Here is a 14637-nt window from a genome sequence, read left to right as displayed (position 1 = left end):
AGTGTTTCTGGGTACTCTGCTAGTTCTTTACTTGTTCCTGCATTTAATCCTTGCAACGCTCCAGCCTTGTGATAGTATTCCCATTTTGCACACCTGCAAACAGGCTCAGAGAGATTGAGTGCTTACACACTTTGAACAAATAGTAAGCTATACTGCCTCTTCTGTAGGCTTCTTGTTCTTCAGGTAACCTTTTAGGTTCCTAAAATTTATTGGGGTATTCTGCAGTCTGAAATTTGGGGGCAGGGTGTTTACTCAGTGTACTACAGTTGCATCTTTCCCAAGCTTATTGGAGGTGCTTTTTCTTTCCTTAGGTGTTGGCCATGTCAAGCCGCTCGTGGTTGAGTTACTCTTATCAGTCTCGTTTCCATCTCACCCCCCTGTCTTATGAGACCCTGGAATTTGCATCTGGCTTTGCCTCTGAACAGTGTCCTGAGGGCATCGTGGCCATCTCCACCAACACTCTGAGGTGAGAGAGTCCCACAGTTGAAGCCCGGTAGGAAGCCTTGGACTGCTAAGGCTTGGACTTCGGCAGAGTTTTGGAAGAAGTTACAAAGATATGGCAAAGAGCCGACTAGTGTGTTGCAATTGAAACCTTTATTTGCCTCAGGGTTTAAGTATCTGGTAGCTAAGTTTCGGTGTTTGGCGTTTTAGCTTCTGACTAGATTTTTAGGGCCAAGTTTTAAAAGTTAACAGTACAGTTAAGTGTTCTTGAGATTTAAGGATTTTTTGGTGTGTGTTTTTTTTTTTAAGATTTTATTTTACTTTTAAGAGAGGGGAACATCAATGTTCAAGAAATACATCCATCAGTCACCTCTCACACACCCCCAACTGGGGACCTGGCCCACAACCCAGGCTTGTGCCCTGACTGGGAATCCGACCGGTGACCTTTCAGTTTGCTGAGCCGCACCAGCCAGGGCGTAATTTAGGGTTCTTTTTTTTTTTTTTTTTAAGATTTATTTATTTTTAGAGAGGGAAGGGAGGGAGGGAGAGAGAGACAGACAGACAGACAGACATCAATGTGCGGTTGCTGGGGGTTCTGGCCTGCAACCCAGGAATGTACCCTGGCTGGGAATGGAACCTGGGACACTTTGGTTTCCAGCCCACACTCAATCCACTGAGCTACGCCAGCCAGGGCCTTTAGGGTTCTTGTTTTGCAGTGCAGGGCCACTGGATTAGCTTTGGAGCATGATCACTCAACCTCTTCTCACTCTGTCTTGTCACTTGCAATGTTACATCTTAAATTTCAACCTCAATATAAATTGGTTTAGGCTTTTTTTTGCAAATTGACAGACTATAGTTTACACTGATAATGTTGGCGTTAGCACTATTTATATTGCAAGCTAGAAAATAACCTGTTTAGTTTGACTTTCTCAAGTTTTTGGATGGGGGGTTGTTTTTTTTGTTTGTTTTGACTTTTTAATGCCCCACCCATATTGTTGATGTCCTGGTTATAACTATTGGCTCTTCACCATGGATTCATGGATTTAATAAAGCCTAGGTGATGTTCATTCAGGAGGCCATTTACTTGATTTTATGAAAACCATCAGCACAAATACCACATACATATCTTCAGGTAATTGCAGTGCGTCACAATAATTTTGAAATTGGTGCTCTTTATTTTAGGGTTTGTCAGTCATAAAGAAGAAATTTTAACTTGTCACTATCATCACTGGAGTGAAAAAAAATTCCTTTGAGGATTCTAATGTGGGTTTCACTTGAAAACTAGGATTGTCATGAAACACAGTGGTGGGCTACTGCCAAAGTGGAGAGCCCTTCCCTGTCTTTGTCTCCTGTGCAGAATCTTCTAGATTGTCTGTTGTTTCATGTTGCCTAATGCCAACATTAGAGTTTTAGGGATTGATATGTTTGCTGTTACCATTCATGGATCACTTGAACACCAGATTTAGATTCTGAGTGAGTGACCTATTAACTCCCCATTCTTTTTGACATAGGATTTTGGCGTTGGAGAAGCTAGGTGCTGTCTTTAATCAAGTAGCCTTCCCACTGCAGTACACACCCAGGAAATTTGTCATTCACCCTGAGAGTAACAACCTTATCATCATTGAGACTGACCACAATGCCTACACTGAGGCTACAAAAGCTCAGAGGAAGCAGCAGATGGCAGAGGTAATGAAACTGACCTTCAGGGTTTGGTTAAAAGGTGTTAGTGTGAAATTGTGTTGAAAGTTTAAACGCCTGTAATTATTATTATTTGGTATATGTAAAGATCCAGGCTCTTTCGGGGTCCTTCAGACAGCCCTTTGCCAAAGTCCTTGGCTTTTTAGGCTTTCTTGTGACCCAGGGCTAATACACTGACATGGGTTTATTCTGTATTTAGCCCCCTCTCTGGAGCAGAGTTCTTCAGTCCTTGAGCTACCAAAAGAGTCTGTTATGTGTGTTCTAGATGGCATTTGGGCCCAAAGGAGATAGCTTTCATATTCCCCACAACACTGGCTGCTTTCAGAGTCATTTCCGAGCAAAAGACAAGTGTCCCCAACCATGTAAAACTGTATCTGGTCTGGAAGAGAGGAGACAAGTAGATCAGCAAGATGGGTTAGGTAGAAAAATGGTGTTTTCATTTTTATGTTTCTCAGACAACTATTCACCTATTTGCCACAGCTGATATCAGGTGGGGTTTTGTTGTTGTTGTTGTTTTGATTTAGGAAATGGTGGAAGCAGCAGGGGAAGATGAGCGGGAGCTAGCTGCAGAGATGGCAGCAGCTTTTCTCAATGAAAACCTTCCTGAGTCCATTTTTGGAGCTCCCAAGGCTGGCAATGGGCAGTGGGCCTCTGTGATCCGAGTGATGAATCCTATTCAGGGTAATACATTGGACCTTGTCCAGCTGGAACAGAATGAGGCTGCTTTTAGGTAAGCAGTCCAGAACATCCAGGGTTGGGAGGCTAGAACAGGGATTCTCTGGGCCGTGACTAATGCCTAACTACCTCTTCTTTATGCAGTGTGGCCGTGTGCCGGTTCTCCAACACTGGTGATGATTGGTATGTGCTGGTGGGCGTGGCCAAAGACCTGATACTGAACCCTCGATCCGTAGCAGGGGGCTTTGTTTATACCTACAAGCTTGTGAACAATGGGGAAAAACTGGAGTTTTTGCACAAGGTAGGAATCAGCCGGTGGTTCTACTGAGTCGTAGATCCGACTAGACTCTCACTTTTGCATAAGTTGTGGGTCAGGTCTTTTGGCGACCATTTTTGGAGCCAAGTCACTGATTGTGATCCATCTCTTGGTAGCACATGGAAAACGCTGCCCCGGCTCTCACGGTCCAGTGAGGCTTGGCTGCCCGTGAGTCCCACAATGAGCCTATGTGCTAACCACCCGCAATGGGGAAGTAGGTGCTCACTGAATTAGCTACTTGTTCACTAGTCTTACTAAGCAGGCAGAGATTTGTGGTCAAAATTCAGCAGTTTAAAGAGTTACTGCTCTCTGGAGAGTTACTGTTTAACGGTTGCTGAGTTTCCCTTCGGAAAGGCAAAAAATGCTCTGGGGTTGGATGGTGGTGATGGTGGCACAGCAGCGTGAATGTACTCAATGTCGCTGCATTGCCTACTTCAAAATGGTAAATTTTATGTTACTATATTTTACCACAATTTTAAAACTAAAGAAAAAGAATTCCTGTTGCCTGTCTCTACAGTGACAGTACATGAGTGTGGCTCCTCTAATCCTCCCACAAGGAGAATGCTGTCTATTGTCTATGAAAGACAATATTCATTTGTCATTGTCTATGAAAGTCTATTTATAAAGACTTTATTTTTAGAGTGAGGGGAAGGGAGGGAAAAAGGGAGAGGAACATTCATGTGCTAGGGAAACATCAGCCAGCCACCTCTTGCACACCCTCAGTCAGGGAGCTGGCTCCCACGTGTGTGCCCTGAATGGGAATCAACCAGCCACCTTTTGTTTGTGGGACAATGCGCAGCCCACTGAGCCACACCAGTTAGGGCGGGAGAATGTGTTTTAGGAAATAATTGTGTCTCCCTTGCAGTTGAGATATCACTAGCTCTCCTTTCCCATTCCTCCAGAAACTGCAGTTACTTCTCATACTGAGGCTTCACTGTTAGTTAATGGTGCCTGTTGAATTAGCATGGGCTTTGAATCAGAGTTCACAGGGCACCAGGACTTCTTTTAACTTGGGGCATTGATCCACTTGGCTGGGTGAAATGCTGCATGTGGGATCTGTTTACCCAGACATCCTGTTTCATAGAAAGTGTTGTATGTGCAGTTTATTTCCTTGACGAGCAAAAGATGATCATTTGCTGTCTGTCTTCCTGACGGATGCCTGTGGAAGGCATTTTGGGTGGCGGAGGTGGGGCTCACATGTTCTAATAGCTGCATTACCCGCTTTTCCTCTTGCAGACTCCAGTGGAAGAGGTCCCTGCTGCGATTGCCCCATTCCAGGGCAGGGTGTTGATTGGTGTGGGGAAGCTTCTGCGGGTCTATGACCTGGGGAAGAAGAAGTTACTCCGAAAATGTGAGAACAAGGTAAATATACTAGAGAGCCCCGGATGTAGTGGCTCTGTACCTAGTGAGGAAGGGGGAGGCCGTGGCAAGTTTGTAGGCAGTAACTGTTAAAATCAGGTCTTCATCAGGACCTTGATGTAATCATCCAGTTCCATTTCAGAGTTAGGCCCCTGAGACTTGAGAGGGGCCTGAGTAGATGGGTTTCTTGACTTCTTTAGACTAAGACCAGATTTGTGTCCTGCTTGCTTCTATAAGGAATTTGTGAGACTGAGGCATATACCTCCTGTATAGGCATACCTTCTTTTATGGCTCTTTGCGTGTATTGCATATCTTACAAATTGAAGGTTTGTGGTAGCCCTGTGTTGAGCAAGTCTGTCCATGCTGTTTGTCCAAGAGCATGTACTCACTTTGTGTCTCTGTGTCACATTTTGGTGATTCTTGTGATATTTCAGACTTTTTCATTATTATTATATCACCTACAGTAATCTGTGGTAAATGATCTCTGATGTTACTCTTGTAATTGTTTAAGGGCCCCGTGAAACATGTCCATATACGACAGCTAACTTAATTGACACATTCCTGTTCTGACCACTCCCCTGACTGGCCGTTCCCCTGTCTCTCTCTCCTTTCTGTTGGGCTTCCCTATTCCCTGAGACAGCAATATTGAAATTAGGCCAGTTCATAACCCTACAATAGCCACTTAAATGTTCAAGTGAAAGGCAGGGTCCCATGTCTCAATTTAAATAAAAAGCTAGAAATGATTAAGCTTAGTAAGGAAGGCATGTTGAAAACTAAGATGGATTGAAAGCTTGGCCCCTTTTGCCAGACATCTAGGTTGTAAATACAAAGGAAAACTTCTTCAAGGAAATTCAGAGTGCTGCTGCAGTGAGCAAATGATAAGAAAGCAAAATAGTCTTATTGCAGATACAGAGAAAGTTTTAGTGATCTGGATAGAAGATGAAACCAGCCATAATCTTTCCTTAAGCCAAAGCCTAATCCAGAGCTAGGCCCTAGCTCTCCAGTTCTGTGAAGGCTGAAAGAGGTGAGGAAGCTGCAAAGGAAAAATTGGAGGCTAGCACAGGTTGGTTCACGAAGTTTAAGGAAAGAAGCCATCTCTGTAACAAAAACTGATGGAGAAACTATAGCAAGTTATCAAGAAGATCTAGCTAAGATGATTATTGGCGTGGCTAAACAACAGATTTTCAGCGTTGGTGAAACAGCCTTATCCTGGAAGAAGGTGCCAGCTAGGACTTTCGCGGCTAGATAGACGTCAGTGCCCAGCTTCAGAGGACAGGCAGGCCGGCTGTCTGGTTGGGGGCCAATGCAGCCAGTAACTACATTGAAGCCAGGGCTCGTTTACTCTGGGGCCCTTAAGGATTATTCTGAGTCTGCTCTGCCTCTTTGTAAACGGAACCAAAAAAGCCTGGATGGCAGCACATCTGTTTATAACATGGTTTACTGATTTTAAGCCCATCTTGAGACCTACTCCTCAGAAAAAAAGATTTCTTTCAAAATATTAGCTGTTCATGGACCCAAGAGCCCTGATGGAAGATGAGATTAATGTTGTTTTCATGCCTGCTAACACAGTGTCCACTCTGCAGCTCATGGAACAAGGAGTAATTTCAACTTTCAAGTCTTTAAAAAAATTATTTTTATTTCAAGTGGTATTATTTAAGACAGATTTTGTGAGGCTATTGCCATAGGAAGTGATTTCTCTGGTCGATCTGGGCACAGTAAATTAAAACGCTCTGGAAAGGATTCACCATCAGAGATGCCATTAGGAACATTTGTTACTCATGGGGAGAGGTCAAAATAGCAACATTAACAGGATTTTAGGAGAAATTAATTTCAGGTCTTATGGTGGACTTTCAGGGGGTTAGGATTTCAACGGAGGAAGTGACTACAGATGTAGACATAACAAAAGAATTAGAAATGGAGCCTGAAGATGTGAATGAGTTGCTGGAATCTCACAGTAAAACTTTAACAGATGAGGAGTTGCTTCTTTATGAATAAGCACAGAAAGTGTTTCTTTTCCGATGGAATCTAGTCCTGGCGAAGACACCGTGAAATAACAAGGGATTTAGAGTATTGCATGAACTTAGTTGTTAAAGCAGTATCAGGGTTTGAGAAGACTGACTCCAGTTTCTACAGAAGTTCTCTGGGCAAAGTGCTGTCTAACAGTATTGCCTGCTACAGAGAAATTGTTCGTGAAAAGAGTCAGTCATTGCGTCAAACTTCCTTGTTTTGGTTTAAGACCAGCCACGGCCACCCCAGCCTTCAGCAAACACCACCCTGATCAGTTAGCAGCCATCCACAGCGAGGCCACACCCTCCACCAACGAAAAGATGATGACTGGCCAGAGGCTCAGGTGGTTAGCAGTTTTTAGTAATGTGGTATGTTTAAATCAAGGTATATAGTGTTTGCTTTTTAGACATAATGCTATTGCATACTTAATAGACTACAGCATGTAGTGTAAATAACTTTTACTGGGGAAAAATTGATGTGGCTCACTTTGTGATACAGTATGAAAACCATTTAGCTCTTTTCCTCATCTTTTAGGAATTCACTGATGACGACTGTTCTTTGTGCTGTGTACAGACTGTTTATGTGACAGTCAGGGAAAGTTGGAGTTTCTCTGGATTCTGAACCTCAAGGTCACATCCATTGTTGTCCTTGTTTTTTCCAGCATATAGCCAATTACATCTCTGGGATCCAGACTATCGGGCACAGGGTAATAGTGTCTGACGTCCAGGAAAGTTTCATCTGGGTTCGCTACAAGCGTAATGAGAACCAACTCATCATCTTTGCCGATGACACCTACCCCCGGTGGGTCACTACAGCCAGCCTTCTTGATTATGACACTGTGGCTGGGGCAGACAAGTTCGGCAACATTTGTGTGGTGAGTTGATACTTAACTTGGGTTATAGTTGTGTGTGTGAAAGCTGGCCCAGTTTGTGGTAAAGCCAAGGACCCAGGACTGTGGTTTCTAATATGGAAAGTAAAAATGGGTATAAAATTCAGTCCTACTAAGGCTCGTTCTAAAAAGAAAACTTGGCGTTCTCTAAGCCTTATTAAGTTTTTAGGGTTTTTTTCCCCTTTTTTTACCTCAACTCCTCCCATGGGACATAATTTCATAATAGGTTTAGTTCGAGCTAATGTCTAATATTTGTTTTCACATTAAGATCCATATCACTTCTCTTGTTTGTATTCTGTGGTCTTTGTTTTTGCTCTTGCTGTGTTAGACCCTTGCTCTTGGGTTGATTGTCTTGAGTTCCTCATTCCTCAGACACCAGAACAGGTGCGGGAGACTTGGGCTAGGCCTCTGCCAAAGGTGGTGCCCCCGGGCTTGTTTGCGAGGACCTAGGGCGGACATGTGCTTGGTGTTTCAGGTGAGTGGGTGCAGGACCCAGCCCAGTGATTTGTCACTTCCTTGTAGGTGAGGCTCCCTCCTAACACCAATGATGAAGTGGATGAGGATCCCACAGGAAACAAAGCTCTGTGGGACCGAGGCTTGCTCAATGGGGCCTCTCAGAAGGTAAGACTCAGAAGGGGGAGACCTGTTTTAATGAGTTACCACATTGCGTGTGACTACGCTGTGCTCTTGTGCATACCATTATCTCATTTTTATGCCTGTAGAATAGAAATTTTTCTGAGACATTTTCTTTTTTTTTTTTTAATTGTCTGCTTCTTTCTTTTTTTTAAAGATTTTATTTATTTATTTTTAGAGAGGGAAGGGAGGGAGAAAGAGAGAGAGAGAAACATCAATGTGTGGTACCTGGGGGCCGTGGCCTACAACCCAGGCATGTGCCCCAACTGGGAATCGAACCTGCGATGCTTTGGTTCGCAGCCTGCGCTCAATCCACTGAGCTACGCCAGCCAGGGCTTCTGAGACATTTTCACAGCATAAAATCTCCTTGGAGAATAGTGAGTTCCTTGACAAAGATGGTTGCACGGGTTGATTCTCGATATTATCCAGTTCTTTGAGGTGTCCTGGGCCTTACTCTTTTTCTGTAGGGGTATACTTCTATTGTGGAGCCTCTCTGGACTTCTAAAAAGAGATTCCTTTTAGAGAGCAAGTCCAGTGTTCCGTGTTATGTTTTGTTTTTAATTAGTTTCTGTGATAGCTTTCTTTAAAAGTTGCAAACTTGATAATTTAACAAAATTTTCCATTTTAGTTGTTTATCAGAAATGATCTAATATCAGCATGATTGTGAGGGCATTAAATTCTAAATGTTTAGAACACGTAAAATAAATTGTAATGATCACTGGGTTTTGGAAGATGGTGAAAGCTGCCCTTTGGAGTCAGTGCTTGCTCTTGGGAATCTAGAACAGGCTTCTGAGAGCCCATAACAGTTGCTGGTCTGTTTTTGACTTGCAGGCGGAGGTGATCATGAACTATCACGTGGGGGAGACAGTGCTGTCCTTGCAGAAGACCACGCTGATCCCCGGAGGCTCTGAATCGCTTGTCTACACTACCTTGTCAGGAGGAATTGGCATCCTTGTTCCCTTCACGTCTCATGAGGTGAACTCTCCCACGCTGCTCAGGCTTTTGCCTTCCCGAGGTGGTTTCTTTGTGCTAAATCTGCCTAAGAGGGCAAATCCATTTGTCCCCACCTGCAACTAGGAGTGTTCTGGGAATTTTATAATGTGACAGAAGTGCCTAGGGAGATAGGAGCCCTGATTTCTCTCTCTTCTAGCCATTTGTTTATGTGGCCAGTGTGGGTATAGGGTTGATCACAAGCCAAAGCCCCAGAACCAAACACCATAGACTACAAGTGCTGGGAAGATAAGGAGGACTGGGGCACTTACTGCCTCCTAGAGTCAGCTCGGATTGGCTAAATTTGGTTTATGTCATTCCAGCCAAGGAAGCTGGGATCAAGAATCTGATCTCGCAAACCACTCTTTACTCACGGTGTTCTCTTCTGTGTTCTGCAAATACAGGGAGGTTTGCTGTTTTGTCATAGCAGGAAAACCTATGGTCATCAGAGGAGTGATTTAGATATTAAATATCTGTTTACATGGTAAAAATCAATGGCCTCTCTGTTCACTGTGCTTCTGGAGACTGTAGACTAGTAATTGGAATCACTTTTTTCTTTTAGTGACAGATTCTTTGTTTTTTTCTGCCAGGACCATGACTTCTTCCAGCATGTGGAAATGCATCTACGGTCTGAGCATCCTCCTCTTTGTGGAAGAGACCACCTCAGCTTTCGTTCTTACTATTTCCCTGTTAAGGTAGGTCTTTGTTGGAAATATGGGTTGAAGAGGGGGATCATGAGCCCATTTAACAAAGCCCTTTCTTTGGTTGTTTCACTCCCTCCCTTAAAAAATCAAAATAGTCCCTGTCTCGCCTGCATGGTCCACACTGGCTGCCAGCCCCTTACCCAGCCTGTCCCTTGGGCTGCTAGGTTCTGCCCCAGCCAGGACCCACTAGCCTGTAGGCTCCACCCCTCAGCCTGGCCCTGGGAGGTCATGAGCTGTTGGTGGTGTTCTGGGGGCTGGGGGGCGGAGTATGACCCAGATAGTTGCAGAGGAATGGAGCTGGCGTTTTAATCAGTTGGTGGTTTCAGAACAAAAGATGACTAAGCTTTGGGTTCCGGATGAGTTTCTCATGAAACATTGGTCAAATTTAGCCTTTTAAAAGGATGGTTCAGTGACTATTTGGATGAAGAATAATTATAGTAAGTTAGGAACTTCTCCCTTAAAATTGCTACAGTGATAGTGCATAGTGGTAGAGATTTGCCAGAACTGGAAAAAATTAGCCAAAGCAATCTTGAGGGAAAAAACAAAGCTGGAGGAATCATACTCCCTTGCTTCATATTCTACTACAAAGCGACAGTAATCTGAATAGCATGGTATTGACAGAAAAACAAAAAACAGACATACGGCCAATGGAACAGAATTGAAAGCCCACAGATAAACCCACATGTATATGGGCAAATAGTTTTTGACAAAAGAAGTCAAAAACATGGTGGAAAAAAGAAAGCCTTTGCAGTTTCTTTTTAGTTTTCAAGTATTGCTTCTTAATTATGCATAAATTTTATTGTAATGTGCTTTTGTACTGGGTTATTTAAGAATAAAAGTCACATGTCTAGTACAAAAAAGAAAGAAGGAACAGTCCTGAGTGAAGAGCATCAAGGGAGTAGACTGATGGAGACAGTAACGGGAGTGTAGGTCCTCTCCAGGCAAATGACAGCTGGAGAAAGGTTCCCCTCTGTTTTGTCAGTTTGAGCTCTGGCTCTGGAGGATCAGCTTACAGTAATGTTCCTGGCTCTGTGCGTGGGGCTAAGGTCCTTGTCAGAGAATAAAAAGCTTTCTGTGCAGCTGCTGCTTTTGTTTGTGTCATTGTCTTTGGGCATCTAACCTTTTTTCTTTTGCTCTCATTTTTTCCATGCCCTAGAATGTGATTGATGGAGACCTCTGTGAGCAGTTCAACTCCATGGAGCCCAACAAACAAAAGAATGTCTCTGAAGAACTGGACCGAACCCCACCTGAGGTGTCCAAGAAGCTTGAGGACATCCGGACCCGCTATGCCTTCTGAGCCCATCTTTTCAGTGTGGAGCTTGTCAAAGACTCTGTTTTGTTTTTCCCACTACCTGGATTTGAACCTGTGTGGCAGAAGAAGGGTGGATGGATAATTAAGACTTCCCCTAGAGTGACTGATTTCCCTTAAAATTGGCACTGAGAATCATCAGTATGCTTCTCCCTGCCTGGTACATAATACATTGCCGCAGGTCCAGTGTGGAATACAATGTCCCCAGTTCCCCAGACTTCTCCTGCATTGATATTTCTGGCTCTTGTGTCCACTTTTGTACACACCTTTAATTTTTAACTGGTTTTCCTGTAAATAAAGTTTTGTACAATGTTAACTTTGTGGGAGGAAGGGAGGGAGGCAAGCTGAGGTGGGGACCAGGTTGGACATAGTAGAACTCTTGATCTGTGCCACTCTGGAGCCTAACGAGAAATACAAACCTAGTTTTTAAGGCAGCTGGTGTCTGTGCATCTTTTCTAGGGATGAGACTTTAGGTGGGAGAGTTGAGCCTGGCTGGGAGCAAGAAGAACTGAGTATCCTCCTTCCAGCTTCCCACAGGATTTCTGGCACTCCTTGGTCTCCCTCTTCCAGCATCATGGTCTTTCGGCTTTCTCTAGACCTTTCTGTTATGCAGATGAACTTGGGCTCAGTAATAACTATGGTCATCCACACCTCTTCCCAGTAGATACTAAAGAAGGGTGGCTGATTTTTTTAAAAGATATTTATTTATTTTTAGAGAGAGGAAGAGAACCATGATGTATGAGAGAAATAGCAATGGGTTGCCTCCCGCACACCCCCCACTGGGGACCTGGCCCACAACTCAGGCCTGTGCCCTGACTGGGAATTGAACCAGCAACCTTTTTACTTGGAGGCTAGCACTCAGTCCACTGAGCCACCTGGCCAGGGCAACTTTGAAATCTTAAGACTGAAGGATTTGGCATGAATTCAGCTGGATGGTCTTCCTTTACTTCCATAGCTCCTGCAATGATTTTTTTGCCATATGACCACTAGGAAGGTTCAATAAGTACAGAAGTAACCCAGAATATTAAGCCCTTGGGAACAAAGGGCCTGGTTTGTTGTTGTTGTTGTTGTTGATGCTATTTATTTTGAGAGAGAAGGAAAGGGAGAAAAACGTCAATGTGTGATTGCCTCTCACATGACCCCTGCTGGGGACCTGACTTGTAGACCAAGCATGTGCCCTGACTGGGAATTGAACTAGGGACCCTTTGGTTCTCAGTCCACTGAGCTATGTCAGCCAGGGCACAAAGGACCTGTTTAAAGGCAAATGGGTAACTAGGGGTGCCTGTTTGCCACAGACATCTTAGATGGGCTCTGGGGAGCCTTTGGGGCGTGAGGAAGGAGTGTTGGTATCCTGTCCCTTAGGAGTGACCCAGTCTCAGATGTTTTCTAGCCCACACCTGAGAATTCAGCCTTCCTCCTGCCTGTCTGTCTGTGTGGGAAGCCTTAACCCTCTAGGCAGTCCACTCCACTTCATTGAACCTGGAGAGATCTGAGCTCTGCTGTTCTCAAAACTTCACAAGAGTAAATGTTCTTTCATGCGCATGTGCACAGCCTCTTTGGTTAAGTAGATTCTCTGTGGCTTAGCATTGGGTTAGAATCAGGAATGGAAGTGATTAGATAAAAATTTTCAATTCCAAAACAGCCTGCAGTCCGGTGCAAAGGGTTCCTGATGCTATCTCCTGTGCCCTATGTATCTCTCTCATCATGACTTGGTTTTGGGTCAGTTGATAGAGACGCAGATTTTGCTAGGAATTGAATCCCTAAATAACACTTTTTTTTCTCAGCTCACGGATTTGCATAGTACACAGTACCGCTAAATGACATGCACGGCCTAATGCAAGGGTCCAGTTTTCCTGTGGCCCCCACCTATGCCCATGTCATTTAGTCTGTCAGATTGTGTGATATTGATGTGCAGTAGTGCAAGAAACACCACATAGATGTTTGAGCAGTAGACCTTTGCTATTACCCTCTTTCCTGAAATACTTTGTACAGCAGGCGGGGATTATGTAAAGAAGGAAAACTTGATCTCTGTTGCTGTTCTTTGTTTTAGAATGATTATTAGGTACATAGTCACTGCTCGGGAGGAAGACACTGTATGCCCATGGGGGGTTGCCCTCAGGAACCCAGTAAAAAAATTTAGGAGCTGTAAGAGGCAGGCTTAGTAGCATCAAGAGGATAGGTGCCCCCAGGTTCCTGTAGGAGGATGTGATTGGCTTGTTTAAATCCATGGACTGATAGGGAACTGAGCAGGAACTGTGCCTGATTCTTTGATACGGAAGGTTGTTTAGGGAACCATAGCCACCAGAGCAGACTGTGGAGGGAAACTTGTGTTTAGGTCCTTTGAAGCCCTTCTGATTTTATAGCATATAGTGCGGATTTTTTTAATCCTCACCTGAGGATTATTGATTGATACATATTTTTTCTTTTTTTTTGAGAGAGAGAGAAACATCAATCATTTGCCTCCTGAACGTGCCCTGACCAGGGATCAAACCCACAATCTTTTGATTTACTGAATGATGCTCCAACCTACTAAGCTACCCAGCCAGGGCATAATATTGAATCTTAATTTTAGATCTTATACCACAACTGGGAGTGTGTGGTCATCTGACTACTGCCCTACTGGAGAGCTACAGATAGGCCAGCCAAGGGTGAATTTTATGTTGGATTGTCTTGTGCTTCCAAGTGTATTACCAGAGTATCCTTTTTCATTCCTCTATAGTCCCAAGCCCAGCAAAAGTGATAGAAACTTAGTGGGATTATCATGGGTCCATATTGTGAAAGGTTGATAGATGACAGCAAATTATGAACTAATATTTCAAGCATTGTGCTAAGCTCAGAGAAATTTACAGGGCCTTTTCAGATGAACTTGACATTCTAGGAGGGGAGAGAAAGCTTATCAGCCAAAAGGTATTAATAGTAGAAGGAGAGTTAGAATTGGCCAGCAAAATCGATGGTGGTGTGGCCAGATAACTGAGCGGCTGTGAGCAAGCCATTTAAAGCTCAGTTTTGGTTCCCCTGTCTGTCAAGGGTAAAAGGGGAGATTAAGTCCCTAAATACGTTGCCCAACCTTACTTAAAACAACATCTTTGTTCCTAAGAATCCCAACATTAATCAAAGTATCCAAGTGACCCTGTGTTTTAGGATTACAAATTTTGTATGTTTGGTTTTTTTCCCTCTCAAATTTTCCTAATTAAGGAAATCATCCTTTAGGACAGTGATTTTTCAACCTGTGTGCCACAAGAATTTTTAAAACATGCAATACCTGACTATTTAGTCAGGGACACTAACCACTTTTCCCTTGGATTGTCAAATTAAAAAGTGATGAAATGTTAAAGGGACTTATCTAAGAAAGAAGATAAGAAAAAGAAGATAAAAGACACGTATAGTAAAATGACAGCAAACACAATTATTAACAGCCACACCTAAAACAAAAACAAAAACAAAATAAGCAAACAACTAGAACAGGAACAGAACCACAGAAATGGAGATCACATGGAGGGTTAGTAACAGGGGCGTGGGAGGAGGAGAGGGGGAAAAGGTACAGAGAATAAGTAGCATAGATGGTAGGTAGAAAATAGGGGGAGGGTAAGAATAATATGGGAAATGTAGAAGCTAA

General features: G+C 43.6%; 1 protein-coding gene across 2 annotated transcripts in view; it reads left to right on the top strand.

Annotated features, from left to right (window-relative positions):
- The window catches only part of SF3B3 (splicing factor 3b subunit 3), a 42267-nt gene extending 30812 nt beyond the window's left edge, over positions 1-11455 (top strand). The window contains exons 17-26 of one of the 2 annotated variants that reach the window (XM_028534729.2): positions 312-466; positions 1953-2127; positions 2664-2869; positions 2959-3115; positions 4367-4492; positions 7158-7370; positions 7908-8006; positions 8850-8993; positions 9599-9703; positions 10869-11455. In XM_028534729.2, coding sequence (XP_028390530.1) covers positions 312-466; positions 1953-2127; positions 2664-2869; positions 2959-3115; positions 4367-4492; positions 7158-7370; positions 7908-8006; positions 8850-8993; positions 9599-9703; positions 10869-11009 — 1521 coding nt within the window. In that variant the 3' untranslated portion in view covers positions 11010-11455. The remainder of the gene's footprint in view (positions 1-311; positions 467-1952; positions 2128-2663; positions 2870-2958; positions 3116-4366; positions 4493-7157; positions 7371-7907; positions 8007-8849; positions 8994-9598; positions 9704-10868) is intronic. The other variant, XM_028534728.2, reaches the window with a different exon arrangement.
- The last annotated feature ends 3182 nt before the right edge of the window (positions 11456-14637 follow it).

This window comes from Phyllostomus discolor, chromosome 12 (assembly GCF_004126475.2).
Source record: "Phyllostomus discolor isolate MPI-MPIP mPhyDis1 chromosome 12, mPhyDis1.pri.v3, whole genome shotgun sequence".
Lineage (NCBI taxonomy): Eukaryota > Metazoa > Chordata > Mammalia > Chiroptera > Phyllostomidae > Phyllostomus > Phyllostomus discolor.
The sequence above is the reverse complement of the archived record's forward strand: the minus strand, read 5'-3'. Positions and strand labels throughout refer to the sequence as shown.